Source organism: Bufo gargarizans, chromosome 9 (assembly GCF_014858855.1).
Source record: "Bufo gargarizans isolate SCDJY-AF-19 chromosome 9, ASM1485885v1, whole genome shotgun sequence".
NCBI lineage: Eukaryota > Metazoa > Chordata > Amphibia > Anura > Bufonidae > Bufo > Bufo gargarizans.
The window spans coordinates 183,853,508-183,869,712 of record NC_058088.1 but is presented as its reverse complement, the minus strand read 5'-3'; the positions used below and the strand labels follow the sequence as shown (position 1 = coordinate 183,869,712).

Here is a 16,205-nt window from a genome sequence, read left to right as displayed (position 1 = left end):
AACTGGTCCCTAAATATTGGGTTTTTGGAAATTTCAGAAACATTTCAAAATTTGCTTCTAAACTTCTAAGCCTTGCAACGTCCTCAAAAACTAAAATGGCATTCCCAAAATGATCTAAACATTAAGTAGACATATGGGGAATGTAATGTAAGAACTATTTTTGTAGGTATTACTATGTATTATAGAAGTAGAGAAATTGAAACTTGGAAATTTGCAAATTTTTACAAAATTTTGGTAAATTTGTTATTTTTTTATAAATAAAAATGAAACTTTTTTTTTTACTCCATTTTACCAGTGTCATGAAGTACAATATGTGACAAAAAACTATCTCAGAATGGCCTGGATAAGTCAAAAGCGTTTTATCACCACATAAAGTGACACTGGTCAGATTTTCAAAAAATGGCTGTATGGCCTCTTTCACACGGTCAGTATTTGTAAGGCAGAACAAGGAGGAGTGGAGCCTACAAAGAAAAGGTATCATAGAAATATTTGTGCTTTTTGTGAGTTTTGCACCCACTCCTGGTTTTGGCTTACAAATACTGACCATGTGAAAGAGGCCTTTTGCGTAACAATCCAAAAATGACATTTTAATCTAATTCCGTGGGTTAGTACAAATATGGATATGGAGAAACTCAGAGTTTGCTACATTTTACACATTAACCACTTCCTGATGCAGCCATTTTCATATTTTTTTTTACTCCCTGCCTTCCAAGAACCATAGTTTTTTATTTTTCTGTTCATAGATGTATAAGGACTTGTTTTTGGCAGGCCAATTTGTACTTTCTAATGGCACAATTTAAAGGGATTCTGTCAGCTAGTTTGAGCCCATAGAGTGGAAGACATGCAATGCTAGATCACCACTAGCACGTCCACAATATACATTTCCCATAGCTGTGAGTGCTTTTATTCAGTAAAATAGTAAGGAGCCCAAGGGGCTGTTACCAACATTTCAGGAGCCTAGCCACACCCACTGTGAAGGAGCCCAGCACCACCCACATCCTACGAATCTCCTCCTTGCTCCCCCAACGTCAATGAGTCGAAGCGCTGTAATCTCGCGCATGCACTAGTATGCCACATGTGAGTGCCGGCATCAGCCTCAGGGAACGAACTGCACATGCGCTAGCTGGTGCGAGTTGGATTTGTGTGTGACCGCTGCTGTGTGACACTATTGACTACAAAATAAAGTTACGCGACATTGCTACAACAAATGACGTTGTATAGCCATACCCTAATTGTTTGCAATGGGAGGCAGCACTGTGGTTTAAGGCCAATGAACAGAATTTGATAGTGTCAGTATCTGCCACGTGAACATACCATAAAGGTACTTGAGGATTTTCATGCAGAAATACCTCAGAGTAAGGCCTCATGCACATGTCAGTTGCTCGGCCGTTTCATGCGGGCACTATCCGTGCGGCTGCCACGACGGATTCAGACCCATTCAACTTGAAGTTGTATTTTTTTGTGGTGGGGAGGCACGAAGAGGAACCCCATGGAAGCACTCTGTAGCGCTTCCATGGGGTTCCGTGCCTCCATTCCGCAGCTCAGGATTGCAGGCCCATTCAAGTGAATGGGTCGGCATCTGTGATGCGGTGAGCACATGGCTGGTGCCCGTATATTGCCCCGCTGTTTGCGTGCCGCAATACTGGCCACAGCTGGCAACGGCCATGGGCATAAGGCCTAAAACTATATCAGCGAGAAAAAAAATCTAACAAATCTCATGTACACTTTGTGTATTCTTATGTGTGGAAATTGACCTGCCGTACAGAATTTGAAATCGGGAGCAGGTCAATTGTTTGTGCAGATTTCACTGTTTGCAATGCACATTTATAGAACGTGTCATAAAAGGTGAGGATGCATAAGGAAAATAATTTACATGATGGGTCAACATCATTAAAGGGGTTGTGCCATTGCAACAACTTATTCTTGCTTTTAGGTTAGGGTATACAGCAAGGGTGGAATGTAACATTCCCCTTACGCCTCTTATTGGAGTAGAAAAGTTGTGAATCCACTGGATTTGCAACTTTTCAATGCATTTATGACTTTTCTAGTGGCAATTTCCATTTTATGCAGATGGATGAGGGCGTTGAGAGAGTGGGAACATCGGCCCCATCTAATTCATAGTTATTTATGACAAACTGGCGTAAATAATGACTGAAATCTACAGCAGCTCTGAGCTGCCGTAGATTTGTTCTTGTAGTAAAAGAAGTTCTGGTCAGGCGCAAAATCACTGGTTCAAGCAGGTGTCACGAGGGTGTCAAGAACCACGCCTGACTCCGTTATACCCGGGGTCAGGAAGTCACAGCGGTTGGTTGGCTGCGCGCTCTATGTAGTAAGATAGGGCTGTTTCTTTATGGTAGCTTTCTGGGTTTGCTTTGCAACCCTTTTTGGCTCACTCAGGGATCCGTAGCTCCTTCTCCTCAGCTGTTCCTTGTCCAGCACTCCCAACCTCCTTATATTCCCCTCTCACACTTCTCTGGTTGCCAGATATAGAGCTTCCTGCCTGGACTTCTGTACTGACCCACTGGAGCTGTGTGGCTGCGTTCCCTGGTTGTTGTTCCAGAACGTTACCCTCCGGATCCCTGTTGGGCATTTGTGGTCTGCTGTTGTCGCCCACCTGGGATTCTATGTTTGTCTGTATTGTCCGTCCTCTCCTTGGTGTTTTCCTTTTCAGGGCAGTCAGGTGCCAGCCGCAAGGTGAGTCAGGGGTCACCACCTTTCCCTATCCCTTGGGCAGGGCCTTCCCTTTTCCTTCCCGTTGCGTGACGCCGGTAATTACAGCAGGTCTCTGTAGGTGAATCTTCTTTATTTACATAACAAACATATGTACATAGAACAACGCGTTTCAGGGCTGAAAGTGTCCCCCTTCATGAGGTTAATAGGTAATCACCTATTACCTTGATGAAGTGGACACTTTGAGCCCCGAAACGCGTTGTTCTATGTACATATGTTTTTTATGTAAATAAAGAAGATTCACCTACAGAGACCTGCTTGAACCAGTGATTTTGCGCCTGACCAGAACTTCCTTTACTACAAGCACCCTTTGGGGGATTAGGCATCCGATCCCAAAGATACTTCTTATGTGGCTGCATTCCTGGATCCTAAAGGTCTATATATCTACAAGTCTACAATAGAGTTGTGCCTATTTTTAGCACAACCCTAAAGGGTGAGCACCTTTATCTTTCAATCAATTTATTTTGTATTGAACATACTACCCTATTGTGGGCCCCCACCCCTCTTGTTTTCGTTATTCCCCTCGACCGACTGGAATTTAGATTCGCCCGTGGTTGTTAAGAGTAGATTTGTTCTTGGCGCACAGTGCCTTATTTTAAATTGCAAACCTCCTCCTTAAAAAAATATAAAAATAAATCAGTGCTTAAACAGGTTATCAGATTTCAGAAACATCCCCCCATGTGCCAGGCCCCTCCACAGGTAATATTCTTACCTGGCTCCCCGTGTCGCTCCTGGTCCCCGCACCGCCGCTGCTGCTTCTTCCTGCACACCGATGAAAACATCCGTGTCGGGTGGGGTGAGCAGCCAATAGCAGGTGGGGACGGAGACTAGCCTCCCTAGAGTCACCTGCAATACTAGGGAGGCTCGTCCCCGTCCCTGCCTGCCATTGGCTGCTCCCCCCCGGATGTTTTCATCGGTGTGCAGGGAGAAGCAGCAGCGACGGTGCGGGGCCCGGCACATGGGGGGGTGTTTCTGAAATTGGGTAACCCCTTCAAGTGTCTGATTGGTGGGGGTCCGACTGTGTTCCCTTGTTAGAATGGAGCAACAGACACCATTCAACTCTCTTGGACTGCCACCGATAGCCTAGCACTTGCACTCAGCTGTCTCCAGCACTCCAATACAGCTGAATGGTGTGACAGACATGCATGCGGGTCTGCTGTTGCAAACGGGGGAAGATGGCCCCTGTTCTTGTGATTGGTTGAGGACTCAGCATTTGGACCCCCACTTATCAGACATTACTTTCCTACACAGGTTATAGGGGATAAGTCATTGTATTGGGATAACCCTTTTAACATGAGATTCATGCAAAGATGTAATGAAATAAGCACATGCTCTATGGAAAACTTCTAAACATAATGTGTATTTGTTTTTATTTATTTTTATTTAGGGGAAAGGGCATTTTTTTTTTTTTACAAAAAAATTTATTTCATTTTTTGCACTTTTTTTTTTATAGTTCCCATAGGGAACTATAACAGGCAATCATTAGATTTCTATTCTCATAAACTCCAACACATTGCATAGCATTGTAGTCTGTGAGAAATGTACTAGTTTCCTATGGAGCCCTGTTACAGACTAGGGCTCCATAGGAAACACTATGCAGTAGCCTCCTGTCATTCTCTACGACAAGGGCTGCTGCATACAAGCTCCGGCTTGCATGCAGGGGTGTAAATTGATGTGGCCATGCTCTTACATTAATAATGCAGGATTTTTGTTCGGCAGACATCCAACCAGTAAGCCAGTAAGATTATGTCTTCACTGCAACGCATCTTCCTGTTGGTCTGCTTGCTAGTATTCCTCTATGTGGCACTCTATATTAGGATTAACCTACGGAAGAGAGTGCATTACAAAGTCATCTTCTTGGCGGACTACAATAGCAGCAATGTAGCCAAGGATACAATCACACCTCTCAAAAGGTAACAAAACGTTCATCATCGCCCCTTATTACGACAACCGAGAAGAAAACCTGGTCCGAGTTTTAGGAATCGTCCATACAGAAGTTACAAACCTCTTCTGTTATTTTTGTTGCTACGGGCAGAAACATTTGACCTTAACTGAGGCAATGATCGACATCCACTCAGATCGCTTTGGCTTTCCCTTCGGCCTAGCTGATATAAACTGTTATGAGCCACCAGAATGTCAAGCAACTCATATGTATCTTGACTCGACTTCAGGTGGAGACGTTGCAACGCTGCCCAGGTTTGAAATTCGAAATCGTGAGCGGCAGCCGTTCTCTGCAGATTTCACGGTCTGCATTTCCACCATGCATCGAAATTACAGCAATGCTTTACAGTTCATTCAGACCATCGAGATGTACAAATTACTAGGGGCGCAAAGGGTTACCATCTATGGTAAAGACTGCAGCCAGCAGGTAAAAAAAATCTTGGACTATTACAGCAAAGAAGGTACAGTGGAAGTCATACCGTGGCCCATTGAAAAATACTTAAGGCCATCTAGCAACTGGTATTATGAAGCCAGTGATGACAAAGACATTGGCTACTATGGGCAACTCTCGACGCTGAATGACTGCCTTTATAGAAACATGTACAAAAGTAAGTACGTTCTACTCAATGACCTGGATGAGATCATTTTACCGTTTAAGCACATGACATGGGACAGTATGATGGAAAAGCTTCAACGAGAAAACCCCAATGTGGGAGTTTTCTTGTTTGAAAGCCATAATTTCCCTCAAACTGCAGTGACTGATGGAAATTTTCCAAATGTTTCATCATGGAAAAAAGTACCAGACTTCAACTTACTAAATCATGTCCACAGAGAACCAGACAGACCGATTTTATTCAACCATCGGAAGATGATTGTAGATCCACGAAAAGTTATCCAGACTTCAGTTCATTGCGTTTTAAAAAGTTTTGGGAAATCACTAAAAGTTCCCCTACAGACTGCCCTTGTTCATCACTGCAAGGGGCCTCATCAACCAAACCTCAAAAGGTCATTACTAATCAACAACAGGACAATTTGGAAATACAATGTTTCGTTGATTAGGAATGTTAACCGAGTGCTAAGCCTAATATCATCACACACTGAAACACAAAAACATATTTCTACTCAAGGTTAAAAAAAATTATCAGTAAATCCATGGCATATAGAAATGATGGCCAGAAACCAGGGCCAGGTTTATAGAAAATTGGACCCTGGGTGGCAAGCAAAGGATGCCCCCTCTTCCGCGAGTATTATTTTTGTAAGGTTAGGCCTTGTTTGAAGCCTCCACTCCTGGTTTTGGCTTGCAATCACACATGAAAATCACAGACTGAAACACTGATGTGTGAATAAGGTCTAACTCTCATAATTTGAAATCTATTGATTTTGGGTGAAAAAGGATTTCTATGCTGGCTATTTCTGATTGATAGAAATGCTTAATATTTAAAATGTATTCCCGCAAAGAAATGTATTCAAATTCTGTCCATACAGATTTATTTGTGTACGTTTTCAAAAATTAAAATGAAGCGTTTTTATATAGAATAATATATTTTGTTTACAAAGAAGATTTTTATTGAGGTTTAAAATGTGAAGGGGAAAGAACTTTCCTGATATGTTGATTATACTGGTCCATCATTGCGATCTGTGCCGATATACTGTAGATGTGTTCCAGGGTTACAAAGTAGAGAAATACTAAGAGAGACAGAGGACTCACACGTTACAACTAAGGTGGATCAACTTATTTCACATAAATGAATGCATCATTGTCATAAGGCCCTCTGCCCACCATCATGACATTGTAGCTCTCAGCCAAACAGGAGTATTCGAATTTTACCCCTATGCCATCATCTACCAAAACCAGTTTATTTTGCGTAAAGATAGCTTTAATTTCCCAATATAATGAGTTACAAAGTCATGGTGCTAAAGACAGCGTTAACCCTAGGTTAAACTTTGCATTGGAGGCCTAGGAGTTTCAATCCACTCCTCTTGCCAAATACTTTTGCCAACAAACTTACCACATAGTACTTGTAGAGAACAAATTGATACAAATAGATGCACACTATATCTCCCTAACAGTTGTGCTTTAGGCGGGCTTTGAGAAAAAGACCGCAGAAAAAGAACAGTTCAACCTGAGCAGAGGTTTGGCAGCAGGGTGAGGGGGAAGGAGGGAGTGGGCTGATTTAAATCTTCATTTCTTGGGCTCTGTAGAGGTTAGAGATGTGAGCCAGATCTTGTTTGAAAGCAGACAATCTAAGCTTTGAAACAAGGCCAGGATTGAGCATTATCTCTACTACATTGGGAGATATAGCCTTTAGAAATCTGGTGCTGTGATCCTGATTGATTGGATAGTCAGCCTTCACACAAGACCAGGTTCACATCTCTAGGTTCTTCAAAGCCCGAACTATGAAGGGTTAACGCAGCCCTCCGCCTTTTGCTGGCTGTGAGGAGGTGGGGGGACAGTGGGAGGAGCTGATAGGTTACAGGGAGGAGAGAAAAAAAAAACAATACTCTCATATGACCCTAGGGGGAGGCTAGCATGGACTTCTGTGCATGTTACCTACCTCCTCCACTGATCAGACAGCTTACTAGCTCTCTGTCACACATCATTTTTTTTTCCAGGAAAGGAGTGAGAAAATCAGCGCTTAACCAACTAGTCCACGTCCACCAGATGACAAACCTCCAGATCAATTTCAGTCGCCTTAAAAATCTCCCCAACCCCTCCTCCAGGGAATGATATAAGTAGTGAATCCAATCAAAGATAAAGTGGAATTCGCTCTGAATTTCAGGAAAAATTTGATTTGCCACAAATCCAAGTTTCCTCTGGCTTTGTGTTAACAAATCAGATTTTTTTCTATAATGGCTACTGCACATGTTACAAAGTGAAAGTAAGAAGCCCGGGAATGAGATGTAATCCATAATGCCATACAGCCGGCCAATCAGTAGATAGCCAGCCCCTGTGATATCACAGTCCTATAAAAAGCCTCATCCTGCCCGGTCTCCGCTATTTTACGGTCAACTGAGCATAAGTAGAAACGTGACAAGTGCTAGAGAAAGTGTTTTTACAAAGCTTTTATTAGTATAATCTGGGATAGTGACAGTGTAGGGAGATCATAGGGAGACTTTTCAGACACTAGGGAGGGCATAGGGAAAGCATAGGGAGACTAAAGCACATGGCAGGCTCTGTGAGCTGAAGGAATCCATAGGAGACAGTGCAGTTTGCATCAATCCCCTTTGTAGGGCCCAGATCAATGTAATTTATTACGCCTTGATTCTCAAATTGTGGTGAATAACCTGTGTAATATAGCTGTTATTGGGATGTCTACCTCCTTTCATAGATTATTCCATCAGGCCTTGATTCTCATATTGGGGTGAATAACTTCTCTACTATAAAGATAAACTGATAAACAATTCCATTAGGCCTTGATTCTCAAACTGGGGTGAATAACCTGTGTAATGTAACTGATATTTCATAGATAAATAATTCCATTAGGCCTTGATCCTCATATTGGGGTGAATAACCTGTCTTCAAAATCATCTCAACTGATATCAGATAACCAGAGCCAGAAGTCTGACACCACACTTAGTTGGCTCAGGAACAAGCGCTGTGCCCTCACCTGTCCTGTACCTGCCTCTTTCCTTTTCTGCTCCTTCTGCCAGGCAAGTGATGTATGCCACCGGCCACGATCCGCTTTTCAGTGAGGAAGATATTACTGAGGACAGTCAGCAGCTACTGCCCAGCCAAGATTTGGAGGAGATGTATGTTACTTCCTCCTGTAGGAGTGCAAGTAGCGGCGATGAATCGCATGGGAGCAGGTGTTGCGAGTGGTCAGAGACGCGGACATGAGACTGGTGAGGGTGACATAAGTGATGAGCAGACAGTAGTGGATGATAATATAGCCGATCGCACATGGGAACTGGGTGAAGAGGGGTGGCAGCTTGTCTTTGAGACAGCGGCAGGGTGGCAGCATTCCGCTGAGCCAGCAGAATGGAAGTAGTGTGAGATCTGGAGCCAAATGTGCCGAGGGTAGACTGTCTACTACTTTGGAGCCTACCTGTCCGGAAACAACTAGCAGTGCACGGCTTCATAGGAGGTAAAAAGTCATTTTTACCAGTATGGGAATTTTTCATCATCATGGCAGCATGTAGGATCTATGTGCAGAAGGTGAAGCGCGTCCTGGGTGCCAATGTTGACTCCACAGCCCTTGGTCAACACATGGAGCATCACCATAAAGTGGCCTGGGAAAACCGTGGCACTAATGTAGTGGTACAGCCTGATGCATCTTCCAGCGGCCCCCACACCTTCTCCAGCAGTCAGGGTTCCTTCCCATCATCTACTGGTCCTGCAAAGGAGTCACTACTTTTCTAAAAAAGCTGTATCAGCTCTGCATACGTACGTACAGCAGAAGGTGGGCCTGTCCTTGAGCCTGTCGGTGTCTGGTACAGTTCACGTCAGCGCTGACGTGTGGAGCTGTGACTATGGTTAAGGACAATATATGTCCTTTACGGCCAACTGAGTAAATGTGGTTCTGGCCCGGGCCCACCAGCAACTTGGTGAGGTGATGGCAATGCCACCTCATCCTCCACCTTGTCCTCAGCCTCCACTGTATGCACAGTTCAGATTGGTCCTCCAGCATACCACATATGCAGAGCATGACTGTGTCGCACTGTTCTGTACCGGGCCAAGCCTGCGAGAATAGAGTCACACTGGGAGGAACAGCTCGGCACCATCGACCAAGAAAACAATGGCCGGCTCACAGATTCAAAATACAAAAATACTATTTAATAAAATTTATTAAACGATTCACAAAATGTGTATCATATAAAATGTCTAAAACCTTCTAATTCATACAAAATAGTTAAAGTCTTGCTCCCTTTTGACACCCGATTGTGGAGCTTATGCAAACAGGACTAAAACCAATTCACACAGTGCGGTATATGGTCTCTGCTTCAATGTTAATCTTTACTTGATCTCTATATGTATTATTTATTCCTGGCCATATTAGTTCATAAGATATCACGTTCTTCAGTATGGCACAGTCAATATAGAACACTTTTTTGTAGCAGTAAAGAATAGTCAATGTAGCAGGATGGATATGTTGCAATTGTTGACTGCAGCAGAGGAAAGGCTTCGCTTTAAATATGTAGTGTGGATCGCTCTGTAGTGCTTCTTACCAGTACCAAGGTCTGTCTGCTCCACTGTACTGTCTCAAGCAGTATTAGATGTGTTTGGTGTAGACACCTAGTATGAACCTGGTTTGGCTTTGTTGCGATCCTCACGGTTGGTTGTTGACGGCTAAGATTTGCAGTCCGTGTTCATACCGGCATCACCCGTGGTGCATGCAGGATCTTAATTTCCGAACGCCGCTCCTCGTGTTTGCTGTAGCGGTGTGGATTGAATCCTCATTTCAAATCGCAGTGGTTTTGAGAATAACGATATCGCACTGTATTATTTCTTCAGACGTGTTTCGAAACTATAAGCTTCTTCCTCAGTGGAACGTATATTCTAATATTAGGGGACCTATTGCTCCTTATATGGAGCCACTAGCAAAGCAACATTTTCAACAAACCTGGACTGGACTATGGTATGGTATTTTTATCTCATGATATACATTCTCTTATTTTCTCATTGTTACATTCATTTTATAGTTCAAATATCTCAACTAAAATTATCTACATAAAAAACTATAATATATATATATATATATATATATACACACACACATACACACACATATATACACACACACACACACACAGTACAGACCAAAAGTTTGGACACACCTTCTCATTCAAAGAGTTTTCTTTATTTTCATGACTATGAAAATTGTAGATTCACACTGAAGGCATCAAAACTATGAATTAACACATGTGGAATTATATACATAACAAAAAAGTGTGAAACAACTGAAAATATGTCATATTCTAGGTTCTTCAAAGTAGCCACCTTTTGCTTTGATTACTGCTTTGCACACTCTTGGCATTCTCTTGATGAGCTTCAAGAGGTCATCAAGCGCTACAAAGAAACTGGCTCACATGCGGACCGCCCCAGAAAAAGGAAGACCAAGAGTCACCTCTGCTGCGGAGGATAAGTTCATCCGAGTCACCAGCCTCAGAAATCGCAGGTTAACAGCAGCTCAGATTAGAGACCAGGTCAATGCCACACAGAGTTCTAGCAGCAGACACATCTCTGGATATTGAAAAAAATGGGTCTGAGAGTCTCGGATAAATGTATAAAATGTGGGAGAGAGAGAGTGCCGATTTAATACACTGTTTTTGGAGATGCCCAAGATTGGTCAGATATTGGACAGAAATAGTAGAGACTGTCAATTCAATTTTGAAGGTTCAAATATCTGAAGATCCTGTGATTTGCATACTAGGGGCAACCGAACATTTGAACTTAAATAGAGATATACGAACGGTTCTCTGTAAGGTGCTGTTCCAAGCTAGACTCCTTATACTTAAGAAATGGGTAGGGGTGGACTTTTCAACAGTGGGACAATGGAGAAAAGCAGTGGACAACCTGATTAAAGAAGAACGGGTGAGGGAGGGCCATAATAAAAAACCCAAAAGTATTGATGAAGTTTGGAAGAGTTGGATACTTTAGGGCTGGAGTGTCGGAAAATTTAATATCAAATTATATATATATTTTTTTTTTTCTCTTTCTTTTTTTCTTTTTTTCGTTTTACGTCCCTCCCCTCTCCCTCCCCCACGAGGGTAGTGGGTGGGTAGAAGGGGAAGTAAAAATAATTTTGTATGTACAGAAAAAGCAGCCTGTTCTGGAGAAAATGAAAATGTAACTATTTTTTGTGGATATTGAACCAAGAGTGTTGAAATGATATGTGTAAGTTATGATTTTTGATTATAATAAAATAAAAAAAATAAAAAGACACATCTCTAGAACAACTGTTAAGAGGAGACTGTGTAATTCAGGCCTTCATGGTAGAATATCTGCTAGGAAACCACTGCTAAGGACAGGCAACAAGCAGAAGAGACTTGTTTGGGCTAAAGAACACAAGGAATGGACATTAGACCAGTGGAAATCTGTGCTTTGGTCTGATGAGTCCAAATTTGAGATCTTTAGTTCCAACCACCGTGTCTTTGTGCTAAATAAACCTAGGGGCCACACCCAGCCAGGTAGTTAACCCCTCCAGCCCCAGACAGGGAAGGAACTAAGATATAAGGGGCAGTGCACAAACATGCAGACTAAACAACACGTTGGCCCTGGCAACAGCATGCAGGGCTAACATGTCACGGCGTACAGCAACCAGACCGTGACAGGAGTTTCCCCATAATGACAGCATGTCTAACTAGGTGGCCCTCACACTGGACAGATGGAATATCCAGACAGGAGTAAAGCTCCATCACCAACCAAGGCAGGAGTACAACTGACCTCAGGCTCACAGCACCAGAATAAGTAGGGCCTTGAGGTCACACCCAGGACACACCTAGATCCACACCTTAACTTCACTCACACCAGACTGGAAAGGAACAAAGAAAGGTAGCAGTGCACACATGCTGCAACACAACACGCATGCATGCATGGCTAACGTGTCACGGCGAACAACAAGACCAAGAACTCCCGTGATAGCAACAGAGAACCAAACTCAGATCTTTTGTTATTCGTGTCTTGACATCCTGGAAATGAAGTCCCCCCCCCCCCCCCCACTCTAAAGTCTTTTTTCACAGATTGGATAGCTGCAAACCTCAATCCTGCTGGATCATTTGCATGGTGCACTCAATGGTTGGACAATGTGTGTTTTTCATAACCTTTTTTTTTATATATTCTGACTTTCAGAGTTCTTCCTGTACATCCTATATACTGCTTTGCGCAGGGGCATCCCAAAATATAGATAACCGCCTCGCTGTTACATGATAGAGTTTTCTTAATCTTCCATTCAAACACATTGTTTCTCTCTCAAACTTAGTCTACAGTTACGGCATATGCCACATCTGTAGAATGCTTTTAGTGAGGTCCATGGTGCTGTCAATAGGACGAATGATGTAATTCCACTCCTTCACGTCCTGGAGCAGATGGTAATAAATCTGACTGGCCAGGAGACATGGTGCCTACATTTAATGGCCACCTGAGCCCTTTGGGGGCTTTTTTACACCTGTTGAGAATGATGAAACTACTATAGAGTAGTGTTGGACGCGAATATTAATCGCGAATATCAGCACTTCGAGAATTCGTGAATATTTTGAATATAGAGATATATATTTGTTTTTTTCGAATATTCTATTTTTTTTTCCCATCTGAACACATGATCCCTCCCTGCTTCTTGCTTAGCAACATCCCAACCAATAGGAAAGTTGCCTACCCCTTACTATATAAGAACCTCCCCAGCAGTCATTTTCTACAGTGTTTTAAAGTTCTGAGAGACAGCAGTGTCATTGCTGTGCTCTCCACACTACATTAGATAGTTATATATATATATATATATATATATATATATATATATATATAAAACTATTACAGATAGTTATTGGGAGATATGTTCTGCTGTCCATACATACAGTTGTGTTCAAAATAATAGCAGTCAGACATCACTAATCTGATCAATCACAGTTTTTGGTAGAAATTATATTTCTACATGGCAAATAATTTACTAGCAGGTGTAGTAGAGTAATAGAAATCCAACAGTCATGACATGCATGCTGCTGATTATCTGTAATTCAATCACTTATTGAAAGAAGCATGTTCAAAATAATAGCAGTGTGGAGTCCAATGAGTGAGGTCATTTATTCTTTGAAAAACAGGTGGTAACTATTGGCCTTACTTAAGGAAGGAAGGCAGCAAATGTTGTACATGCTGGTTACAGTGCATTTCTCTCTGAAATTCTGAGGAAAATGGGTCGTTCCAGACATTGTTTAGAAGAACAGTGTAGCTTGATTAAAAAGTTGATTGGAGAGGGGAAAACACATAAAGAAGTGCAGGAAATGATAGGCTGCTCAGCTAAAATGATCGCAAATGCTTTAACCACTTCAGCCCCGCTAGGTGAAACCCCCTTCATGACCAGAGCACTTTTTACACTTCGGCACTACACTCCTTTCACCGTTTATCGCTCGGTCATGCAACTTACCACCCAAATGAATTTTACCTCCTTTTCTTCTCACTAATAGAGCTTTCATTTGGTGGTATTTCATTGCTGCTGACATTTTTACTTTTTTTGTTATTAATCAAAATGTAACGATTTTTTTGCAAAAAAATGACATTTTTCACTTTCAGCTGTAAAATTTTGCAAAAAAAACGACATCCATATATAAATTTTTCGACAAATTTATTGTTCTACATGTCTTTGATAAAAAAAAAATGTTTGGGCAAAAAAAAAATTGTTTGGGTAAAAGTTATAGCATTTACAAACTATGGTACAAAAATGTGAATTTCCGCTTTTTGAAACAGCTCTGACTTTCTGAGCACCTGTCATGTTTCCTGAGGTTCTACAATGCCCAAACAGTAGAAACACCCCACAAATGACCCCATTTCGGAAAGTAGACACCCTAAGGTATTCGCTGATGGGCATAGTGAGTTCATAGAACTTTTTATTTTTTGTCACAAGTTAGCGGAAAATGATGATGATTTTATTTTTTATTTTTTTTCTTACAAAGTCTCATATTCCACTAACTTGCGACAAAAAATAAAAAATTCTAGGAACTCGCCATGCCCCTCACAAAATACCTTGGGGTGTCTTCTTTCCAAAATGGGGTCACTTGTGGCGTAGTTATACTGCCCTGGCAATTTAGGGGCCCAAATGTGTGAGAAGTACCTTGCAATCAAAATGTGTAAAAAATGGCCTGCAAAATCTGAAAGGTGCACTTTGGAATATGTGCCCCTTTGCCCACCTTGGCAGCAAAAAAGTGTGACACATCTGGTATCGCCGTACTCAGGAGAAGTTGGGGAATGTGTTTTGGGGTGTCATTTTACATATACCCATGCTGGGTGAGAAAAATATCTTGGTCAAATGCCAACTTTGTATAAAAAAATGGGAAAAGTTGTCTTTTGCCAAGATATTTCTCTCATCCAGCATGGGTATATGTAAAATGACACCCCAAAACACATTGCCCAACTTCTCCTGAGTACGGCGATACCAGATGTGTCACACTTTTTTGCTGCCAAGGTGGGCAAAGGGGCACATATTCCAAAGTGCACCTTTCAGATTTTGCAGGCCATTTTTTACACATTTTGATTGCAAGGTACTTCTCTCACATTTGGGCCCCTAAATTGCCAGGGCAGTATAACTACGCCACAAGTGACCCCATTTTGGAAAGAAGACACCCCAAGGTATTCCGTGAGGGGCATGGCGAGTTCCTAGAATTTTTTATTTTTTGTCACAAGTTAGCGGAAAATGATTATTTTTTTTTCTTTCTCTTTTTTCCTTACAAAGTCTCATATTCCACTAACTTGCGACAAAAAATAAAAAATTCTAGGAACTCGCCATGCCCCTCACGGAATACCTTGGGGTGTCTTCTTTCCAAAATGGGGTCACTTGTGGCGTAGTTATACTGCCCTGGCAATTTAGGGGCCCATATGTGTGAGAAGTACTTTGCAATCAAAATCTGTAAAAAATGACCGGTGAAATCCGAAAGGTGCACTTTGGAATATGTGCCCCTTTGCCCACCTTGGCATCAAAAAAGTGTGACACATCTGGTATCGCCGTACTCAGGAGAAGTTGGGGAATGTGTTTTGGGGTGTCATTTTACATATACCCATGCTGGGTGAGAGAAATATCTTGGCAAAAGACAACTTTTCCAATTTTTTTATACAAAGTTGGCATTTGACCAAGATATTTTTCTCACCCAGCATGGGTATATGTAAAATGACACCCCAAAACACATTGCCCAACTTCTCCTGAGTACGGCGATACCAGATGTGTCACACTTTTTTGCTGCCAAGGTGGGCAAAGGGGCACATATTCCAAAGTGCACCTTTCGGATTTTGCAGGGCATTTTTTACACATTTTGATTGCAAAGTTCTTCTCACACATTTGGGCCCCCAAATTGCCAGGGCAGTATAACTACGCCACAAGTGACCCCATTTTGGAAAGAAGACACCCCAAGGTATTCCGTGAGGGGCATGGCGAGTTCCTAGAATTTTTTTTTTTTTGTCGCAAGTTAGTGGAATATGAGACTTTGTAAGGAAAAAAGAAAAAAAAAGAAAAATCATCATTTTCCGCTAACTTGTGACAAAAAATAAAAAATTCTAGGAACTCGCCGTGCCCCTCACGGAATACCTTGGGGTGTCTTCTTTCCAAAATGGGGTCACTTGTGGCGTAGTTATACTGCCCTGGCAATTTAGGGGCCCAAATGTGTAAGAAGTACCTTGCAATCAAAATGTGTAAAAAATGGCCTGCGAAATCCGAAAGGTGCACTTTGGAATATGTGCCCCTTTGCCCACCTTGGCTGCAAAAAAGTGTCACACATGTGGTATCGCCGTACTCAGGAGAAGTTGGGCAATGTGTTTTGGGGGGTCATTTTACATATACCCATGCTGGGTGAGAGAAATATCTTGGCAAAAGACAACTTTTCCCATTTTTTTATACAAA

General features: G+C 42.1%; 1 protein-coding gene across 1 annotated transcript in view; it reads left to right on the top strand.

Annotated features, from left to right (window-relative positions):
- LOC122919365 (glycosyltransferase family 92 protein F13G3.3-like) overlaps positions 1-6,427 on the top strand; it is a 77,571-nt gene extending 71,144 nt beyond the window's left edge. Inside the window, 2 exon segments of the mRNA XM_044268345.1 lie at positions 4,450-4,638; positions 4,640-6,427. Coding sequence (XP_044124280.1) covers positions 4,477-4,638; positions 4,640-5,803 — 1,326 coding nt within the window. The 5' untranslated portion in view covers positions 4,450-4,476 and the 3' untranslated portion in view covers positions 5,804-6,427.
- The last annotated feature ends 9,778 nt before the right edge of the window (positions 6,428-16,205 follow it).